The 16,671-nt window shown below is 42.1% G+C and overlaps 1 protein-coding gene across 4 annotated transcripts in view; it reads right to left on the bottom strand.

Moving 5' to 3' along the window:
• DVL1 (dishevelled segment polarity protein 1) overlaps positions 1–16,408 on the bottom strand; it is a 48,281-nt gene extending 31,873 nt beyond the window's left edge. Inside the window, exons 1-3 of one of the 4 annotated variants that reach the window (XM_063176832.1) lie at positions 16,167–16,301; positions 14,948–15,129; positions 2,785–2,854 (exon numbers count right to left, since the gene is read on the bottom strand). In XM_063176832.1, coding sequence (XP_063032902.1) covers positions 2,785–2,854; positions 14,948–15,036 — 159 coding nt within the window. In that variant the 5' untranslated portion in view covers positions 15,037–15,129; positions 16,167–16,301. Of the gene's footprint in view, positions 1–2,784; positions 2,855–14,947; positions 15,130–16,166 lie in introns of all 4 variants that reach the window. The other 3 variants (XM_063176830.1, XM_063176831.1, XM_063176833.1) reach the window with 3 other exon arrangements.
• Between the last annotated feature and the right edge of the window lie 263 nt (positions 16,409–16,671).

Below are 16,671 nucleotides of genomic sequence, written 5' to 3'. Positions count from 1 at the left end.
TCTATATATTTATAGGTTATATGTTTAATATATAATGATATTTATATATAAAATTATATAAATAATATTTCTTTTTATTTCTTTATGTAATATTTTATATTTTCTATATTATATATTGTATTATTTTCTATATATTTGTACATCATATATAAAAACATAAATAATATATATAGAAATTATATTTATATATGTTTCTAAAAGGTAAAGACCCAACTTTGCTATCCCTGGAAGATTTGTGTGCAATTATCTGTTAAGTCCCAGTGAATGGGATATTAAAGATTTCAAAAGGGAACAATTAACTTCCAGTGAGATTTACATAAAACTCCTGCAGTAATTAGCAGCAAATAGAGGCAGATAAGCCCTGCAATTTTATGGGTGTTAGTGTGGAAAAAGCAATTTGCAATTCATCAGGCAGGTCAGACCCAGATGTTTGAGCTGATTGCTAAACAGAAACCCTTGTCAACATCATCTGCAAAAGGAGCTCCTAAAATGCACTAAACCAGGAGAAATTTGGGAGTAGCTTATGGGTGGGAAGGCAGGAAAAAAAACAAGTTTTGAAGGAATAAATCCAACCCAACTTTCTCCAATCTTGCTGCCTCTGCAGGACTGGGTGGGCTTGTAATTCATCCTGACATATGGATGGGTTTATAACTCATCCTGAGCAGCATGAAAAAATTCAGTGTAGCACACAAAAAATGCTCAATTAAGGAAAATAATAGTATTACATATATATATATTTATATATATATATATACATAAATATAATATATGCAATATATTTAAAAAATCTATATTTATATATAACTATATTATATATTTTATACAGTTATAATTTATAAAATATAAATATATATATTATAGACATTTATATATTTTAGATATTTTATTATCATTATTATTATAAAAATCCCTATTTTATTCTTTAAGTCTGTCCAGCCCCTGTTCCAGGGCAGCTTTCACAAGGGATTCTGGTGACCAGCAAGGGACACAAGGCACCAGTGCTGCTCCCAGGCCATGGCAGCACAAATCCCAGCTCCATTTCCTGCTCTGCTTCATCTGCAGCTTTTGGGACTCTCTTTTCTGCTCGTTAATCACACATGAAATCCCTTTTTGTCCCATCCCTTGCCACCCTGGCAGAGCCCCACGTTCTGTGATCCTTGCATTGGAGACAAAAGCAGCAGCAGCAGAGCTCAGGGGCATCCTGGAGCACTGATCCCCATCCCAAATCAGTTCCCAGGGCACAACCTCATTAAGAATTGAAGAAAGTTGTGAAATTAATAAATTGGTGCTGCCTGCAGATGGATCCTCAGCTCTCAAACATTTTCTGTTTGTTTAAACATCAGTTTGATTCTCTAATGCCAATGGTTTTATTCGTTTGACAACCAATTTTCCCTCATCCAGGGAATCTTCCCTTTTTCCTGGAGGAAAGTGGTACTCGTTCCTTTCTCTGAGCACTGCCCAGCTTTAGATTGGAATTGGATCAGAAATGCAGCTTTAAATCAAAATAATTCTGCCTTCAAGCACTCCTCCATGCCCCAGCCAAGGCATTCTGATGCTGCTGGGAGGAAACGCATGGCTGAGCTCTCGGAAAAGTCCCCTTGGTTATCAGTCACTTATTGTTGCTTGGGCTAAAGGTTGGAGCAAAAAGGTAAAAAAACAGGTAGGGAGGTCTTAAAAAAAAGGGGAAAAGTAACTTTTCCTTCTGAACACAATTCCCAGCTACTTTTGGACAGCACAGACTGAAAATCCCAATTTTTAAGACCTCACTCTACTGAGTGCTTAACACATATTTGGGTGTGAGTGGGAGGACTGATTTTAAACTCAGCTTTACAAAGCCACGTGTTTTGCTTGCCTAACACTAAAAACCTGTTGGGACTACCCAGCTGCCAGAATCTGAGTGCCCTAAAATAAAAATTAATCAATAGAGCAGGAAGAAGTGGCTGGAGCAGTGTGATCCAGCATTTCCCAGCAGGGCTGATCCACAAGGAATCTTTGCTCAAGAAGAAACTCCCAGTCAAAGCCAGTCTGAAAAAACACACTGCACTTCTCCTTGCATGCAGGAAACAGCAGGCAATCGATTCTGCATTTGATTTTTCGTGTTATTTCCATGTAATCCTGCCTGCAAGAAGCCAGGCTGGGAAAGGTCAAGCTGCTCAGCAGGCAGCAAATGTCTTCATTCTGTACAACCTCAATGTCTGGGCTGCTCAAATATTTTAAGGTATAAAACAGTTAAAATATTCAAATAAAGAGTTAAAATACAAAAATAAATGGTTAAAATACAAAAATAGTTAAAATATTAAAAAATAGTTAATTTAAAAATAGTTAAAATATTAAAAAATTGTTAAAATTTTTAAAATAGTTAAACCATTAAAATAATAGTTAAGCCATAATAATAATAGTTAAAATATAAAAATAATAGTTCAGTTAAAATATAAAAATAACAGCTAAAGTATTAAAATAATAGTTAAAATATAAAAATAATAGATAAATATAAAAATAACAGTTAAAATATCAAAATGGTTAAAATATCAAAATGGTTAAAATATAAAAAAGTTGTAGAAGTGTAAGTTGCAAGATCTTCAACTTGTAAAATCAGCACAGAAATGAAAGAGCTGCTGATTCCACCTGATAATTCCACTTTTGTTCCAATTGCTCAGCTGTAAAAAACTCCTATAAACCTACTTTACTATTATTTCCTTGTGTCCCTTCATCCCAGCAAAAACAAGATCTAAAAATCAGCTTCCAGTATCAAACACAGATTTCCACAGACAAAATCCAACATACCCAAGACACCACTCTTCCATTGAAGCAGGGCAGCTTTGCATTGTCATCTGAGATCTCTTCCTTCACCACCCTGGAAAACAAAATAAAACAACAAAAGGAAGAAAATCAGGAATTTGAAATTACATCAGATCAGAACGGACAGCGGTTTTCTCCAATTGTTGAGGAAAAATGCATTTTATTCAATAAAATGTTGGCGCCAGCAGGTGCTCTGTGTTTAAAGAATGAGAGACTGTGAGAATAGAGGAAATAAATCAAAATACAGGGTAGAACAACAACTTTCCAGACAACCACCCCAAACTGGGAGGCACTAAAATAATTTCAACAATTTCCCACTTTGGAGTCTCCCCAGAGCCTTGGAATGTCTGATGGGGACTAAAATCCCCCTGTGCTGTGTCAGAGATCACACATTTGTGATCTCTGCAAAACCAGATTCTTGGCCTCAAATTCACTGCAGAACAGGGCCAGATTTGCTTTTGACAATCTGAAGCCTGAAGTCTCATCAAAATCTGTGGATCCACCAGCACATTTTCCTTCATTTATGTTTTTGTCTTGTTGCTGGGTGAAGAAAAACCACAATAACCACAAAGCTACTCACTGGGGTAAAATAGTGGTGTGTTCGGGGTGGAGGAGGGTTAGAAGGAAGAAAAGAGCAAATTGATTTTTTTTTTTAATAGAAATAAATAAGTCCACCACTAATGCCTGCATTCCCACACATTTTAAGGAATAAACACCTTTTTTTTTTTTTTTCTCCACATTTATTTGCATTGTTAATAGCTGGCAGGGCAATGTTAGGCAATTTCACCTACTTTTTTTTTTCTATTATTGGAAAGAAAAACATTGTAAAATATTCACTTAATTTCTAAACCATCTGTCCTCCCTTCATCTTTTGGCAGCAGGAATCAGATCACATGATCCCATTCTTGCTTTTAGTCATTTATCCTCAGACTCCAAGGAGCAAACTCCACTAAAAAAGCAGAAATTCAGGGCTTTAAAAACCTCTGAGAATGCAAAGAAGCTCTCAGACCTGTAATTCTGGAGCTGCAAACCCAGGATTTCAACACCTGGATCTCCATGGACAGACTGGAATTTTGTGTGTCCCACAGGGAACACTCAGCACAGCTCCAGTGCTGGATCAGCAGAGAAAGGTGCTCCAGGAATTTTATCTGCATGTCTGAAAGGGCAGGATCTGCAGGAAATGACACTCAAGGCATCCCAGAAATCCCAGGTGAGAATTTCTGCACCCAGGAAAAGTCATACACAGAATTTCTGCTCCCAGCAAAAAATATAAACAGAATTTCTGCACCCAACAAAAATCATACAAAGAATTTCTGCTCCCAGTAAAAATACACAGAATTTCTGCACCCAGCAAAAATCACACACAGAATTTCTGCACCCAGCAAAAATTACACGCAGAATTTCTGCACCCATAAAAACCATACACAAAATGTCTCCCCTATACATATATAATTTCTTTTAATATAATATATATAACAAATATAATACATACCATAAATATAGATAATAAAATAATAAATCAGCCTTCTGGAAATATGGAGTCAAAATTCTCATCTCTTCCCAAAACAGTATGGCAAGGAAAAAAAAGTGATTTTTCTCAAAGACCTCTTCCTGAGGTAAAGAATATTCCAAGCCAAAACAACATAACAAGGAAAAAAAGGTGATTTCTCCCAGAGACTTCTTCCTGAGGTGAAAAATATTCCAGTCCAAAACAGCATGGCAAGTAAAAAAAGTGGTTTCTCCCAAAAATCTCTTCCCGGGGTGAAATATGTTACAACTCAAGCCAGTAAAAGAAGAAAAAAAGGTGATTTCTTCCAGAGACCTTTTCCTGAGGTGAAGAATATTCCAATCCAAACCAGTGTAAGAAGAAATAAAAGATGATTTCTCACAGAAAGCTCTTCCTGAGGTCAAGAATATTCCAGCCCAAAACAGCATGGCAAGGAAAAAAAAGTGTTTTTTCACAGAGACCTCATCCTGAGGTGAAAAATGTTGGCATTGGATGTGGTCCACCCTAGAGATAAATCCCCAGAGCCCTCAACCTGATTGTTAATTGACTCCGTGTTTGAAAATAAGACCAAAGAGCATCTGATAGCAAGGCCCAGAGAAGGAGATGTTTATCCCCTGTCAGAAAAAGGGGTTTATATTTCCCAGGTCACGTCCTGCCTGTTGGCAGCCTTGCTCCAGTACACACAACCTCCTGTTTAACTGGGGCTGGGCACAGCAAACAAACACCTGGCCACAAAGTCGGAGCAAAAATGACATTTCCAGGTCACAGCAGCTCTGCCTGCCCTGCTCCCACATCCAGGTTTGCCCCTTGGAAAAGGAGTGCACAGCACACCAAAAATTCAGATATTTTTCTCCAATATTCACAGGCAATATTCAATATTCTTCATAGACTTGTAATGTCTCCCTCTTTACCACAGAAAAATCTCCATGCACAAAGCATCTTTTAATTCATCCCTCAAATGCATCTACCAGGTGGAAGGAAGGTAAAAGAACAGAGGGAGAAGAAAATAAAACACCTGGCCACAAAGTCTGAACAAAGCTCTGCCTGCCCTGCTCTCACCTCCAGGTTTGCCCCTTGGAGAAAGAGAGCACATCACACCAAAAATTCAGAGATTTTTCTTCAATATTCACATAAAATATTCAATATTCTTCACAGACTTGTGGCATCTCCCTCTTTGCTGCACTCCATGCACAAAATATCCTTTAATTCATCCGTCAAATGCATCTACCAGGTGAAATGAAGGTAAAATAACACAGCTAAGGTCACATCAGAGACAAATAATGAAAAATACCTAACTCTTCACCCAAACACCAGCAAAGCCCCCACATCCATTAATATCTGCACCAAAAAAAAAAAAAACAAAAAAAAAAAAACCAAAAAACAAACAAACAAAAACACCACAAAAAACCAAAAAGGAGGTGAGGAAATGTGGGACAGGGGAGGAGGGAGCACCTCCAGCAGCTCACATCCTCTGCTTTATTTGACTTTGAGGAGATTTCAGCACTAATTAGCAAATGAAACAATCGATGCTGGCAGCAGCCCCTCCTTGCTGTGGCTTCCTGGAATTGTGTGTGGATGCTCTGGCTCTCCCTGCACAATTTGGGATTTGTGCCTTTCCCAAACCTCTCACCTCACCTCAGCATCCTAAATTTTTCTTTTTTTCCAGACAGGATTTCAGCCTGAAAATCAAGGATTTTTGAGGCTCAGCCTTCCCCTCATATATAATTTTCTTTTCCTCATATATAATTTTCTTTTTTCTCATGTATCATTTTCTTTCTGCCAAGAAGAATTCCTGACTGCACACAAACTGGGATGCACCTGATGGCACCTGAACCCGACAAACCTCTAATAGCTCTGATTCATCAGCACTGAGTTAATTGGTAATTAAACAATGAGTTTGATAATGCTGCACTCTGATTTCATTGTGCACGCCTGGCACGGACTGCATTCCTCCACAATTAGCTGGGTGATTTTTCATTGCACTTGGAAAAATGAATATTTTACTTTAATAATAAAATTCTCCTTTCCTCCAGCACCACAGAGATGGGAAATGCAAGGTTGATTTTTCACTCCACTTGCAAAAATGAAGTTAATAATAAAATTCTCCTTTCCACCAAAGACATGGGAAATGCAGGGTTGAGTTTTCATTCCACTTGGAAAAATGAGGTTAAAAAGGAAATTTTCCTTTTCTCCAGCACCACAGAGATAGGAAATATGCATAAACGCAGGGCTGAGACAGATTTATTCCAGGTTAATGTGCACCATGACAAAACCAGAGCATCCCAAAGTCCTTCAGCACCAGATTAATCCCATTTTATCATGGGATCATCATCAAGGCTCTTCTTAATTGTCCTTTACTGGTGGGAAAAGCTTCATTAATGCTTTTCCATTCCACTTGGAAAAATGAAGTTAATAATAAAGTTTTCCTTTCCTCCACCACAAGAGAGATGGGAAATGCAGGGTTGAGTTTTCATTCCACTTGGAAAAATTAGGTTAAAAAGGAAATTTCCCTTTCCTCCAGCACCACAGAGATAGGAAACGCAAGGTTGATATCTCATTCCATTTGGAAAAATGAGGTTTACAAGGAAATTCTGCTTTCCTCCAACAAGGAAATTCTCCTTTCTTTCAGCACCACAGACATGGGAAGTGCAGGGTTGATGTCTCATTCCACTTGGAAAAATGAGGTTCTGCCTGCAATTACCAGTATTTAAATTCATGTGTTTAATTCATGAATTTATAGCCCAGTTATCCTCTGCCACATCTGATCTCCAGCACCACACTCATGCCCACAGGATTGACTCTTCCCTGGTTTTTCCACCCCACCTTTATTCCTGCAGGGATATTTGGCATGCCAGGGATAATTCCAAATATTTTTGGCATGCCAGGGATAATTCCAAATCTTATTGACATGCCAGGAATAATTTATTCATCACCTTCCAGGGATGCTGTAGAGGTTTTGGCAACTTGGTCCTGCACCAAAGCTCAAATTAAGCTAAGTTTAAGCATATGAATGATACAAGAATTATTGTGTTCTTTTAGCAGAGGATCAGCCCCAAATTTGCGCTGATTTAAAAAATAAAACTTTACTTTTTATGGTTATTCAAGGATCATTCAATTTATTGAGGCTCTGCCCTGCAGCACAGTGCTGTGTCACCTCGAGCTGGGACATTGTGCTGCTGGAAAAGTGCAGAACAGCCCAGCTGAAAAGGTCCTTGGAATTTTTAAAGTTTAAAGACAGAATCTGGAGCAGCAGAAAGCCTCCTTACTTGGTGAGGGGAGCCAGGAATTCTGCTCAGGAACACAAATCCAAAAAGAATCCCAAAAAGAGGAAGGGAAGCACAGAGAACCTTTAGCCTCCCTCCCAATGCAGGAGAAAATTCTCCTTTCCTCTGAAAAAAAAGTCATGTGCTGAATTTACAGGGATAAACACTGGAATAAAATGGGATTTTCAGCAGAAAACCTCCTTACTTGGTGAGGGGTTTAGGAACACAAATCCAAAAAGAAAGTTGGGAGGGAGGGAAGTACAGAGAGCCTTCAGCCACCTAACCAATGCAGAAAAAGGAATGAAAATAATGCGCTGAATTTACAGGGATAAGCACATGAATAAAATGGGTTTTTCTTCCTTGTGTGACTCTGCAAAGGGAATTTCCATGTGCAGCAATCCCATTTTGCCCTCTGCATCACACTGCAAGGTCCTGGCAGCCCTCAGCAGTGCCACAGGGACTCCTTCCAAAAAAATCCACGTGTTTTGAACCAACTGCTGCTTGGGCTGCCAGCCAAGCCCTACCTCATCCTCCCCTTTCAGCCCCAAGCCAGAAATCCTGCCCCATTCCCTCCAAATTAAGTATAAAATATTTTTATAAACTATTTAAAATTAAATATTTTATAACAATATTTTCTATTTTATACTTTTTATATTAAAACATTTCCTATTTTATACTTCAAATATTTTATATTTTAGGTATAATTAAATACCTAAAATATTTTATATTCAAAATACTTTATATTTAAAAACATAAATAAATACTTTAAATAGTTTATATTTTATACTTAATTTACTTATGTAAATTTACTTAATAAATATTACGATATTTCTATAAAATATAAACTATTTATGACTAGCTGTCCAAGAGCAGTGGCATGCAGGGAATCTAATTTGCTTTTCTGCTCCTTAAGGAACAATATTTCAATAGCTGTGCAGTGCACAAAGTGTGAAAATCCCACTAAAACACAGATTTTTGTGGCATTTAAATTAAGATCTACAGAGTCTGGTTCGATTGTAGCACTGCTAGACACAACTGTGCATGGTGTTATATCTCGCTCCATGACCAGCTAAACTAGGAAAAATATTATTTTTGCAGACAAGCCAAGGAAATGGGTGATTTTTAGAATCCTGAAACATTAAGATTTGTTTTCCTCAATTTCTTCAGAAAAGGTTTGGAATAAAACAAGCAAAGCATTTTAGCCCCACTGAAAATCTCCAGGCTTTTCTCTTAGTTCCCTCTTTCCTCCCTGTATTATTTACTAAATTATTTATGTGCCTGGATTTCAATCTCCCAGGTGTTAATGAATTTATTCCCAAGAGACACACACATCTCTGCCAGGAAAACAAGAAAAATCTCAGTACAAAGGGACAGGTCACAAAAATCCTGACCCGAACACACATTCCCAATAAACAATAAATATTAACAAGCCCCCATAAAATTAAGCAGTTCTTGAGAACAGCCTAGGGGTAAAAAATAAAACTGTAAAAGCTTTAATGCCCATTTCCAACAGCTGCCTGGGGTTTGGCTTTCCCCAGGGTGCAATTATGCTCCAAACTCAGGGCAGAACACTGAAAATTAAATAAAAAAGCTCTCAGGGATGAGCAGGGTGGGAATCCAAAGCTCCGCAGGTCCTGAGAGCTCCAAAAAACCATCCCAGGGCACTTCACTCCTCACACCATGAAAAACTGGGTCCAAAAATAAAAATAAAAAATCCAAAAACCAAAAAAGAAAAACCTCTTGTCTTCATACAAGGTAATAAATTCCACCCACACTGCAAATTCAAAGTATAACTGGACCTACAAGTTGGTGTGGGTATTAAAAGAGAGATTCCCAGCTTGTCACAAAGTCCCATAAATCAAATCCAATAAATGAAGAAACAGGCAGTTTTTGAATGGGATTGTGGTGTCTCTTTAAAGATTTGCACCACACTGAGTGAAAAATCTGTGTTTTCACCATGGGAAAGGTTTTCCAGCAGAGAAATTAAACAAGATTTTGGTAATAAATGCAATTCCCCAGCCCCACCTTCACTTTTAGGCATGGATTTGCTATTCCAAGCTGAACGACAACACTTTTTTTTCCTACTATTTCACTTAGAAAAATTGCATTTCTAGCACAGATTGCAGGATTTTGGTGTCCACAGAACCACGGCCAGCCAACCTCCCTCATTTCAGGAGTGGCAAGGGAAAGGCAGAGATGATTTCATTTATTATTGTGCTCCTGAAGAACTGAGAACACAAATCTCATGGACTCACAGGGTACCTGACACAGATTTTTGAGTTCTTTATCATTTGTCCAATTTAGAGGATCCAGAAGGACACAAAAATTCTGTATTCCAGGTAGATCAGAAGCTTTTCCCACTAACTCTTTGTCCCTCATCCAAAAAACCACACTTGCCAACAGCTCTTTGAGTCATTTAAGGGAAATAAAAATTACAGAGCTCTAAAACCACAAATCACTCAGCTGAAACTTTTTAAAACTGCCAAGAAGGCAGCAAGAAATGGTGCTCCTCCAAAAATTCCTCATGGAAACATCATCCAGGAGCTGGAAAAATCCCCAGGGAGCTTCTTCTGGGAGGGGCCCCATGGAATTCATCACCTGCCCAGCTCTGCCTGTTTGTTTTCCCACCTCCCACTTCTGAAAAATCATCTCAGCAATCTGAGAGAAACAGCTCAGATAAAAGGGGCTGGGATTTTGTGCATCACAGGGAGAGAAATGAACCTTTTTCCATATGCAAAGGGACAGCAAAATGCAAAATTTCATTCCAAAGCTGCACCAGCCCAACTGCATTTAACTTCTAAATGAGAATTTGATGGAATTCCAGAAGGGTTTGACTTGGGAGGGATTTGAAAATTCAACCCAGGGTGTTCCAACCTAGCCTTGGACATTTCCAGGGATGGGGCAGCCACAGATTCTCTGGGAAATCCATCCCAGGGAAAAAATCTCATCCCAAAAATCCCCTCTAAAACTCCCCTCTGTCCCTCCAGAGTTCTGTCACCTCACATTCTCAAAAATGTTTATAAACCTGTTATTTGTAGCTTTAAATCCACAATCCAATAGAACTTTGGCCTTAAATTTTCCAGGAATTAATCTGAAAGAAAGCGGGGAAAAAAATCAGAAAATCCTCTTAGGAGTTAGAAACCAACTCCTAACTCACCCTTGGGGCAAAGGTAAAAACAGAAAAAAGGCAAAAAATGCTTCTCATGTCCCTCTCCTATTCAAAACTACCCCATTTAGCTCCCAATCCCAAACTGGATTCCTACTGCTTTAAATCTCATTTTCTCACCAGTTTTCAACCAAAAAGCCAATTTTTAGCTGCAGCTCCAAGTGCAGATTGAAAGGGAGCTCTTGGGCTGATACCAGAGGAATGCTGAAAAAGCCACTCCTTTGACCTAATGATGAAATTACAGCACAGCAAGAGATCTGGCAGTCAGGATTCCTGGTTTTACCTCCTCTCAGGGGTTGGAAAAACTCAGAAAATCCTTTTAAGAGTTAGAAACCAACTCCTGACTCACGTTAGGGCAAGCGTGAGTGCAGGGGTGCTGCACTGCCTCCAGAAAAAAAGGCACAAAATGTCTCTTTCCTATTAAAAATTACCCCATCAGCTCCCAAACTGGATTCCTACTGCTTTAAATCTCATTTTCTCACTGGTTTTCAACCAAAAAACCAATTTTTAGCTCCAGCTCTAAGTGCAGATTGAAAGGGAGCTCTTGGGCTGATACCAAAGGAATGCTGAAAAAGCCACTCCTTGGAGGAGTCCCTGCAGAGGAATAATCAGAAGAGCATTAGTGCACACAATGGAAAGAATGAGGATTTGAACCTCACCCAAAGGGTGCCAGAACAGACACAACTCTGCTCTTCCTCCTGCCCCACTCACAGGAACCACAACAAACAGGAATTTTTATCCAATTCTGGACAGAAAAGGTCTTTAGGAGGGTTCAGTTCTTCACTGAAACTCTGCTGTCCACACTGGAACAGCAAAACCTCAAACCAGAAAATTAAATAAATACATTTACAGAAAATGAAATATGTTTAATTAAATAAATAAAGGTACAGAAAATGAAATCTGTTTAATTAAATAAATCAACTTACAGAAAACTAAATATAAAATTAATATGTTTAATTAAATAAATTTACAGAAAATTTACCATCTTTAATTGCTTGGATCCTCCACATTGATCCTTTTGTGCTCCTGCTGATTTTGTTTTACAAGCAAAGCTCTGGAAATATCAAATATTTCAAAGCAGAAAGGAATTCCTGTTGCAGGATCAGTCAGAGATTCCTGATGAATCATTTGGATCCCACACAGCTGTCACTGGTCCACCACCAGAGCCCAAGCTGCATCACAAGCTGCAGCTGTATTTTCAGATGTGTTCATTAGCTGTCATTTTTTAATCATCAAAGAATTAACAGAATTCTGTGGGGCTGTAACCTGAGAATCAGCAGTGCCACTGATGGGAAATGACCTCTGAGCTTTGCCCTGAGGAAAGAATCAGCGGCTGGAATTAATTAAATCAGCTGATGACACAGCCCCTAGTCTAGAAAAACATTCCTCAAACATCACCTCTCCTAAATTTCACTGCTGGTGGATGCTGTCACAGCAGTGAGGCTGTTACAGAACATCCCTGCTTGGTTTTTCAGCAACCAGAATAAAAACAGAAGCTACAAAAGCACTTCGTCAGACATCCTGCACCTTAAAATCAGCATTATGGTACAGATGGAGGCAGGAGGAAAGCAGAGAAAAGGCAGGGCCATCCCTGTGTGGGTCAGAACTGGCACAGGGGAAAGTGGCAGGGCAACAAATTTTAAAAATTATATTAAACTTGAAATTTAATAATTAAATTATTTAATTTATAATATAAAGATATATTTATATAATATATAAATATATAATACATATAATATATACAATATACATTATATAGTATAATTTTTATTATTTGAATTAAATTTTAAATTTAAATAGTTTATAATGTAATTTAATTAATATAATTTTATATATATATATTTTTAACAAATTAATAATTTAATTTATAAATTAAACTGTAAGCAAACTCAGAAGGGACTGTCACCCTCCCACACCTCCTCCTGCACCTTCCAAGGAGCAAAGAACACAGGGCTTGAATTCCATTGAATTCCACGCTCCATGCAGGATCCAGCTCCATCCCATCCCAGCTGGAAAGCATTCAGCACATGCAGGGTTTGTGAGCGCAGGATTTATTCCATTATTTCAGCATCCAGGAAAGGCTGGGCCTTAATTACAACAGCATGTGCAGAATTGCAAGGAGTCAGCTCCCTCCAATCCTGCAGGAAAACATTTGTTTTCCTAACACAACCACTGCTTTTCACATTTCAGTGAAAAAATTCAGGGATTTATGGACCGAACCAAATCCCAGCTTGGTGCCATTGGGGAGGACACCACAGGGACACCCAAAACGTCCCTGCAGCTCCACTTCCAGGCAAGAGCTGCTCTGAAGGAGATTTTCAGGCACAGAAGGGAGAAATTCGAGAGCCACAGCTCTGTTATGGTTTGTGGCAACAGCAGCTGGAATTGCCTGTTTGTAACAATTAAAAGGATGGAGCTGTGCCAAGGGAGTTGGGAGGGATTTTGGTTCTTCCCCCAAAGGGTTCTGGGCACTGCCCAGGAGCTCCCAGGTACAGGATTTTGGGATCTCTGGGCTGGATAATCCCTCCCAGCTTAGGATATTCCATGTTTCTACAAAAAGTCAGTTTCCAATCCTGCAGGAAAGCATTTGTTTTTCTAACACAACCACTGCTTTTCACATTTCAGTGAAAAAACTCAGGATTTTAGGGACTGCCCTAAAGGGACAAAGCCAAATCCCAGCTTGGCGCCATTGGGGAGGACACCCAAAACGTCCCTACAGCTCCCCTTCCAGGCAAGAGCTGCTCTGGAGGAGATTTTCAGGCACAGAAGGGAGAAATTAGAGAGCCACAGCTCTGTTATGGTTTATGGCAGCAGCAGCTGGAATTGCCTGTTTGCAACAATTACAAGGATGGAGCTGGGCCAAGGGAGTTGGGAGGGATTTTGGTTTTTCCCCCAGCGGGTTCTGGGCACAGCCCCAAGGGATGGTCCCAGCCCCAGGAGCTCCCCCGATGGGATTTTGGGGTGTCTGGGGCTGGACAATCCCTCCCAGCTCAGGATATTCCATGATTCTACGAAAAGTCAGTTTGCAGATAAGATGATGAAAACAAAGCCCATATTTACTACTAACACTCACTAAGACAGCCAAAATTCAGCTCAATTTTCTTCTGATTTCAGAATTTTGTTCTGATTTTCCCAAATATTTTGGGTTCAGAGAGGCACAAACACAAAAGGAACAAGACATAGAAAATAAATGCAAACAAAGCTCAGGACTCCCACATCAGAGTCACTCTGAGCCATCTCGAGGCCATGGATTGTCACCAAATGCTGCTGATTAAATAATAGAGACTGAATTTCCAGGTCTTGATCCTTGCAGCCCTTCATCTTCCATCATGTCAATTTCTAAGAATAACAGACAAGTTTCACCTTAATTTTCAGACTAATAAGAAAATCCACTCTAGGGTTTGTTACAAACTCTGTTTCCTGGTCAAAAACCAAAACATCCCCCTGTGTTCGAGATGCCTCAGCACAGTTTATATTTCCTACTTGCAAATTTCTGTGGCACTGGGAACGATGCAGCAGCTGCCTGAACAATCCCAACCTCCTTTAGTGAAATCAAACCACAAACATTGAATTTCTACGACAACAACGTGTCCCGGTCACTCGGGGAGGTGAAGGAGGGAAATTTACCAATAATCACATTTATTTTGAAAACAAACATTTTGTGGGGTTGTTTCCCCCCCTCAAAAAAAAAAAATCTTTGCACAAGTCAGAAAAACAAGAAGTCAATCCACGAACACTCCTGTGGTTACAAGCCAACACTAACAACTCACCACATCAGAAATCTGTGTCAACAAACAATATCCACATTCCATCAAGGAGAAAAACACAATCAGCATGAAAGGCTTGGGTCTCAGGGATAAAAAAGAAGCTGCACAACACATCCAAGGATGCTTGGGGTGATCTATCTCACCAAACACCAACCCTGTACCTCAGCCACGGCGTTGTTTTGGAGTCAGGTCCGCACGAGTTTCCCACAAACCTGCTCTATTTTTAATTTTTTTTATTCCTGGCAAGGCATTTAACTGTGCAAAATTGCCTTGCCAGCGACAGATGCGAGTACAAAGAGAAGTGATTTGCTACAAAAGGATTAATACGTTTTGAAAGTTACTGTCTGGCAAACTGTCAAAGGGACTTGCATTGGGTTATTTTATTCTGGCTGTCGCCAAGCCCGGTGGCACAGGACGATGTCAAACCCCTGGCTCAAGCACTCACCTGCCTCTGGCCACCACAGAGGTCATCTCAAAGTCCAGCCCTGCTCTCGTCCAGCTCAGCTTGCGTCCTTGGAAGAGGGCATTGACCATGTGTCACCTCTTTGGCTACTGACCATCTTCAGCGGTGTGACCATAGAGGGTTTCACAGCCCCTGGAGCTGTCTGACCACCAGGTGATTGTCACCTGTTCAAACAGGGACTCTGTGACACCTGTGTGGCCAGGTGTCTGGCCAACATCTGTTTGGCCCCAGTGGATTTGACAGTCACGGTCTGAGCACAGCCCCTGAACCTGTCTGACCACTGACCAGTTCATACTCATTTGACCACGGACCGTCTGACCTCAAGGATTTGACAGCTGTGGTCTGAGCACAGCCCCTGGCACCGTTTGACCCCTGACCACTTGTCAGCCATTTGGCCACTCACCACTTCATTTGACCACTGACCCCTTGTCCCCCGTTTTTTTGACCACTGACCATTTCACACCCATTTGACCACCAACCAGTCATCGCCCATCTGACCATTCCACACCTCTTTGACCACTGACCCCTTCTCCCCCATTTGACATTCATTTGACCACTGACCACTTATCACCCGTGTGACCACTGACCATTCCACACCCTTTTAACCACTGACCCCTTGTCCCCTATTTGACATTCATTTGACCACCAACGCTTTGACATTCATTTGACCACTAACCATTTCACGCCGGTTTGACCACTGACCACTCGTCCCCCATTTACCCACCGACCATTTCACACCCGTTCAACCGGGGCCGCCTGTCACCTGTCCAACCCCGAGGATGTGACACCCGTCAGATCCGTGACAGCGGCGGTGGCAGCGCTGCCCGCGGTTCCCCCGCTCTTCCCCGGGACCCCTGGGCGCTCACCCCGGGCCCGCCCGCTCTGCCCGGGTGCTGCGCGGCCTCTCCGGGCGCGGTGACAACTGCAGCCGCCCGTCCCTGCCGCCCCGGCTCGGGCCCGGGGGCACCGCGGCAGCTCCGGGCGGGCCAGGGGCGCTCCTGAGTGGGCACGGAGGGGTCCCGGGGCACGGCGGGACGCGATCGCGGCAGCCCCAAGCTCGCGGCCCGGCGCGCCCGCCATGTTCGCGGCGCCGGGCCGGGCCGAGCCCGGCAGGTGCCCCGGGGATGCTGCGAGCCCAGCCCGGCCCGCGGCTCGCAGAGCGCAGCGAGGACGGGGGCGCGCCCGGAGCGCGGCCGCTCACCCGAAATCCTGGTCCATGGACTTGAAGAAGAACTTGTAGCTGTGCACGGGCCGGTTGCTGAGGACATTTTTGAAATCGGCCAGCGTGACTTTCTCCGGCGGCACGGGCAGCTTCACCAGGTACGGCGTTTCCTCCTCGTCGATGTGGTAAATGATCTTGGTCTCCGCCATGGGCGAGCGCAGCGGGGGCGGCCGGGCCGGGCCTCGGCCGGCGCTCGGCTGCGCTGTCGGCCTTGCCCACAGGAAGGGAGCGCCGGGCTCGGGCTCCCTGCACTGCTCTCTAGCTGCCCGACCCGGGAACGGCAGCGCGCCCGCCCCGCCCGCATCCTCCGGCCGCCCCGCCGGCCTCGCTGCGCCGCCGCTGCCGCGGCGCCGCCCGAGCCGGGGGCGGCGGGCCCGGTCTGAGCGGGAGAGGGGCGGTCCCGGGCAGCGCCCTCCGCCCGCTCCGCGGCCCCCGCTCCGCGCCCGCGGGGCCCGCACACCGCCCCTGCCGGCCCGGCGGCAGC

This window comes from Melospiza melodia, chromosome 26 (genome assembly GCF_035770615.1).
Source record: "Melospiza melodia melodia isolate bMelMel2 chromosome 26, bMelMel2.pri, whole genome shotgun sequence".
In the NCBI taxonomy this organism is placed as follows: Eukaryota; Metazoa; Chordata; class Aves; order Passeriformes; family Passerellidae; genus Melospiza; species Melospiza melodia.
The sequence above is the reverse complement of the archived record's forward strand: the minus strand, read 5'-3'. Positions and strand labels throughout refer to the sequence as shown.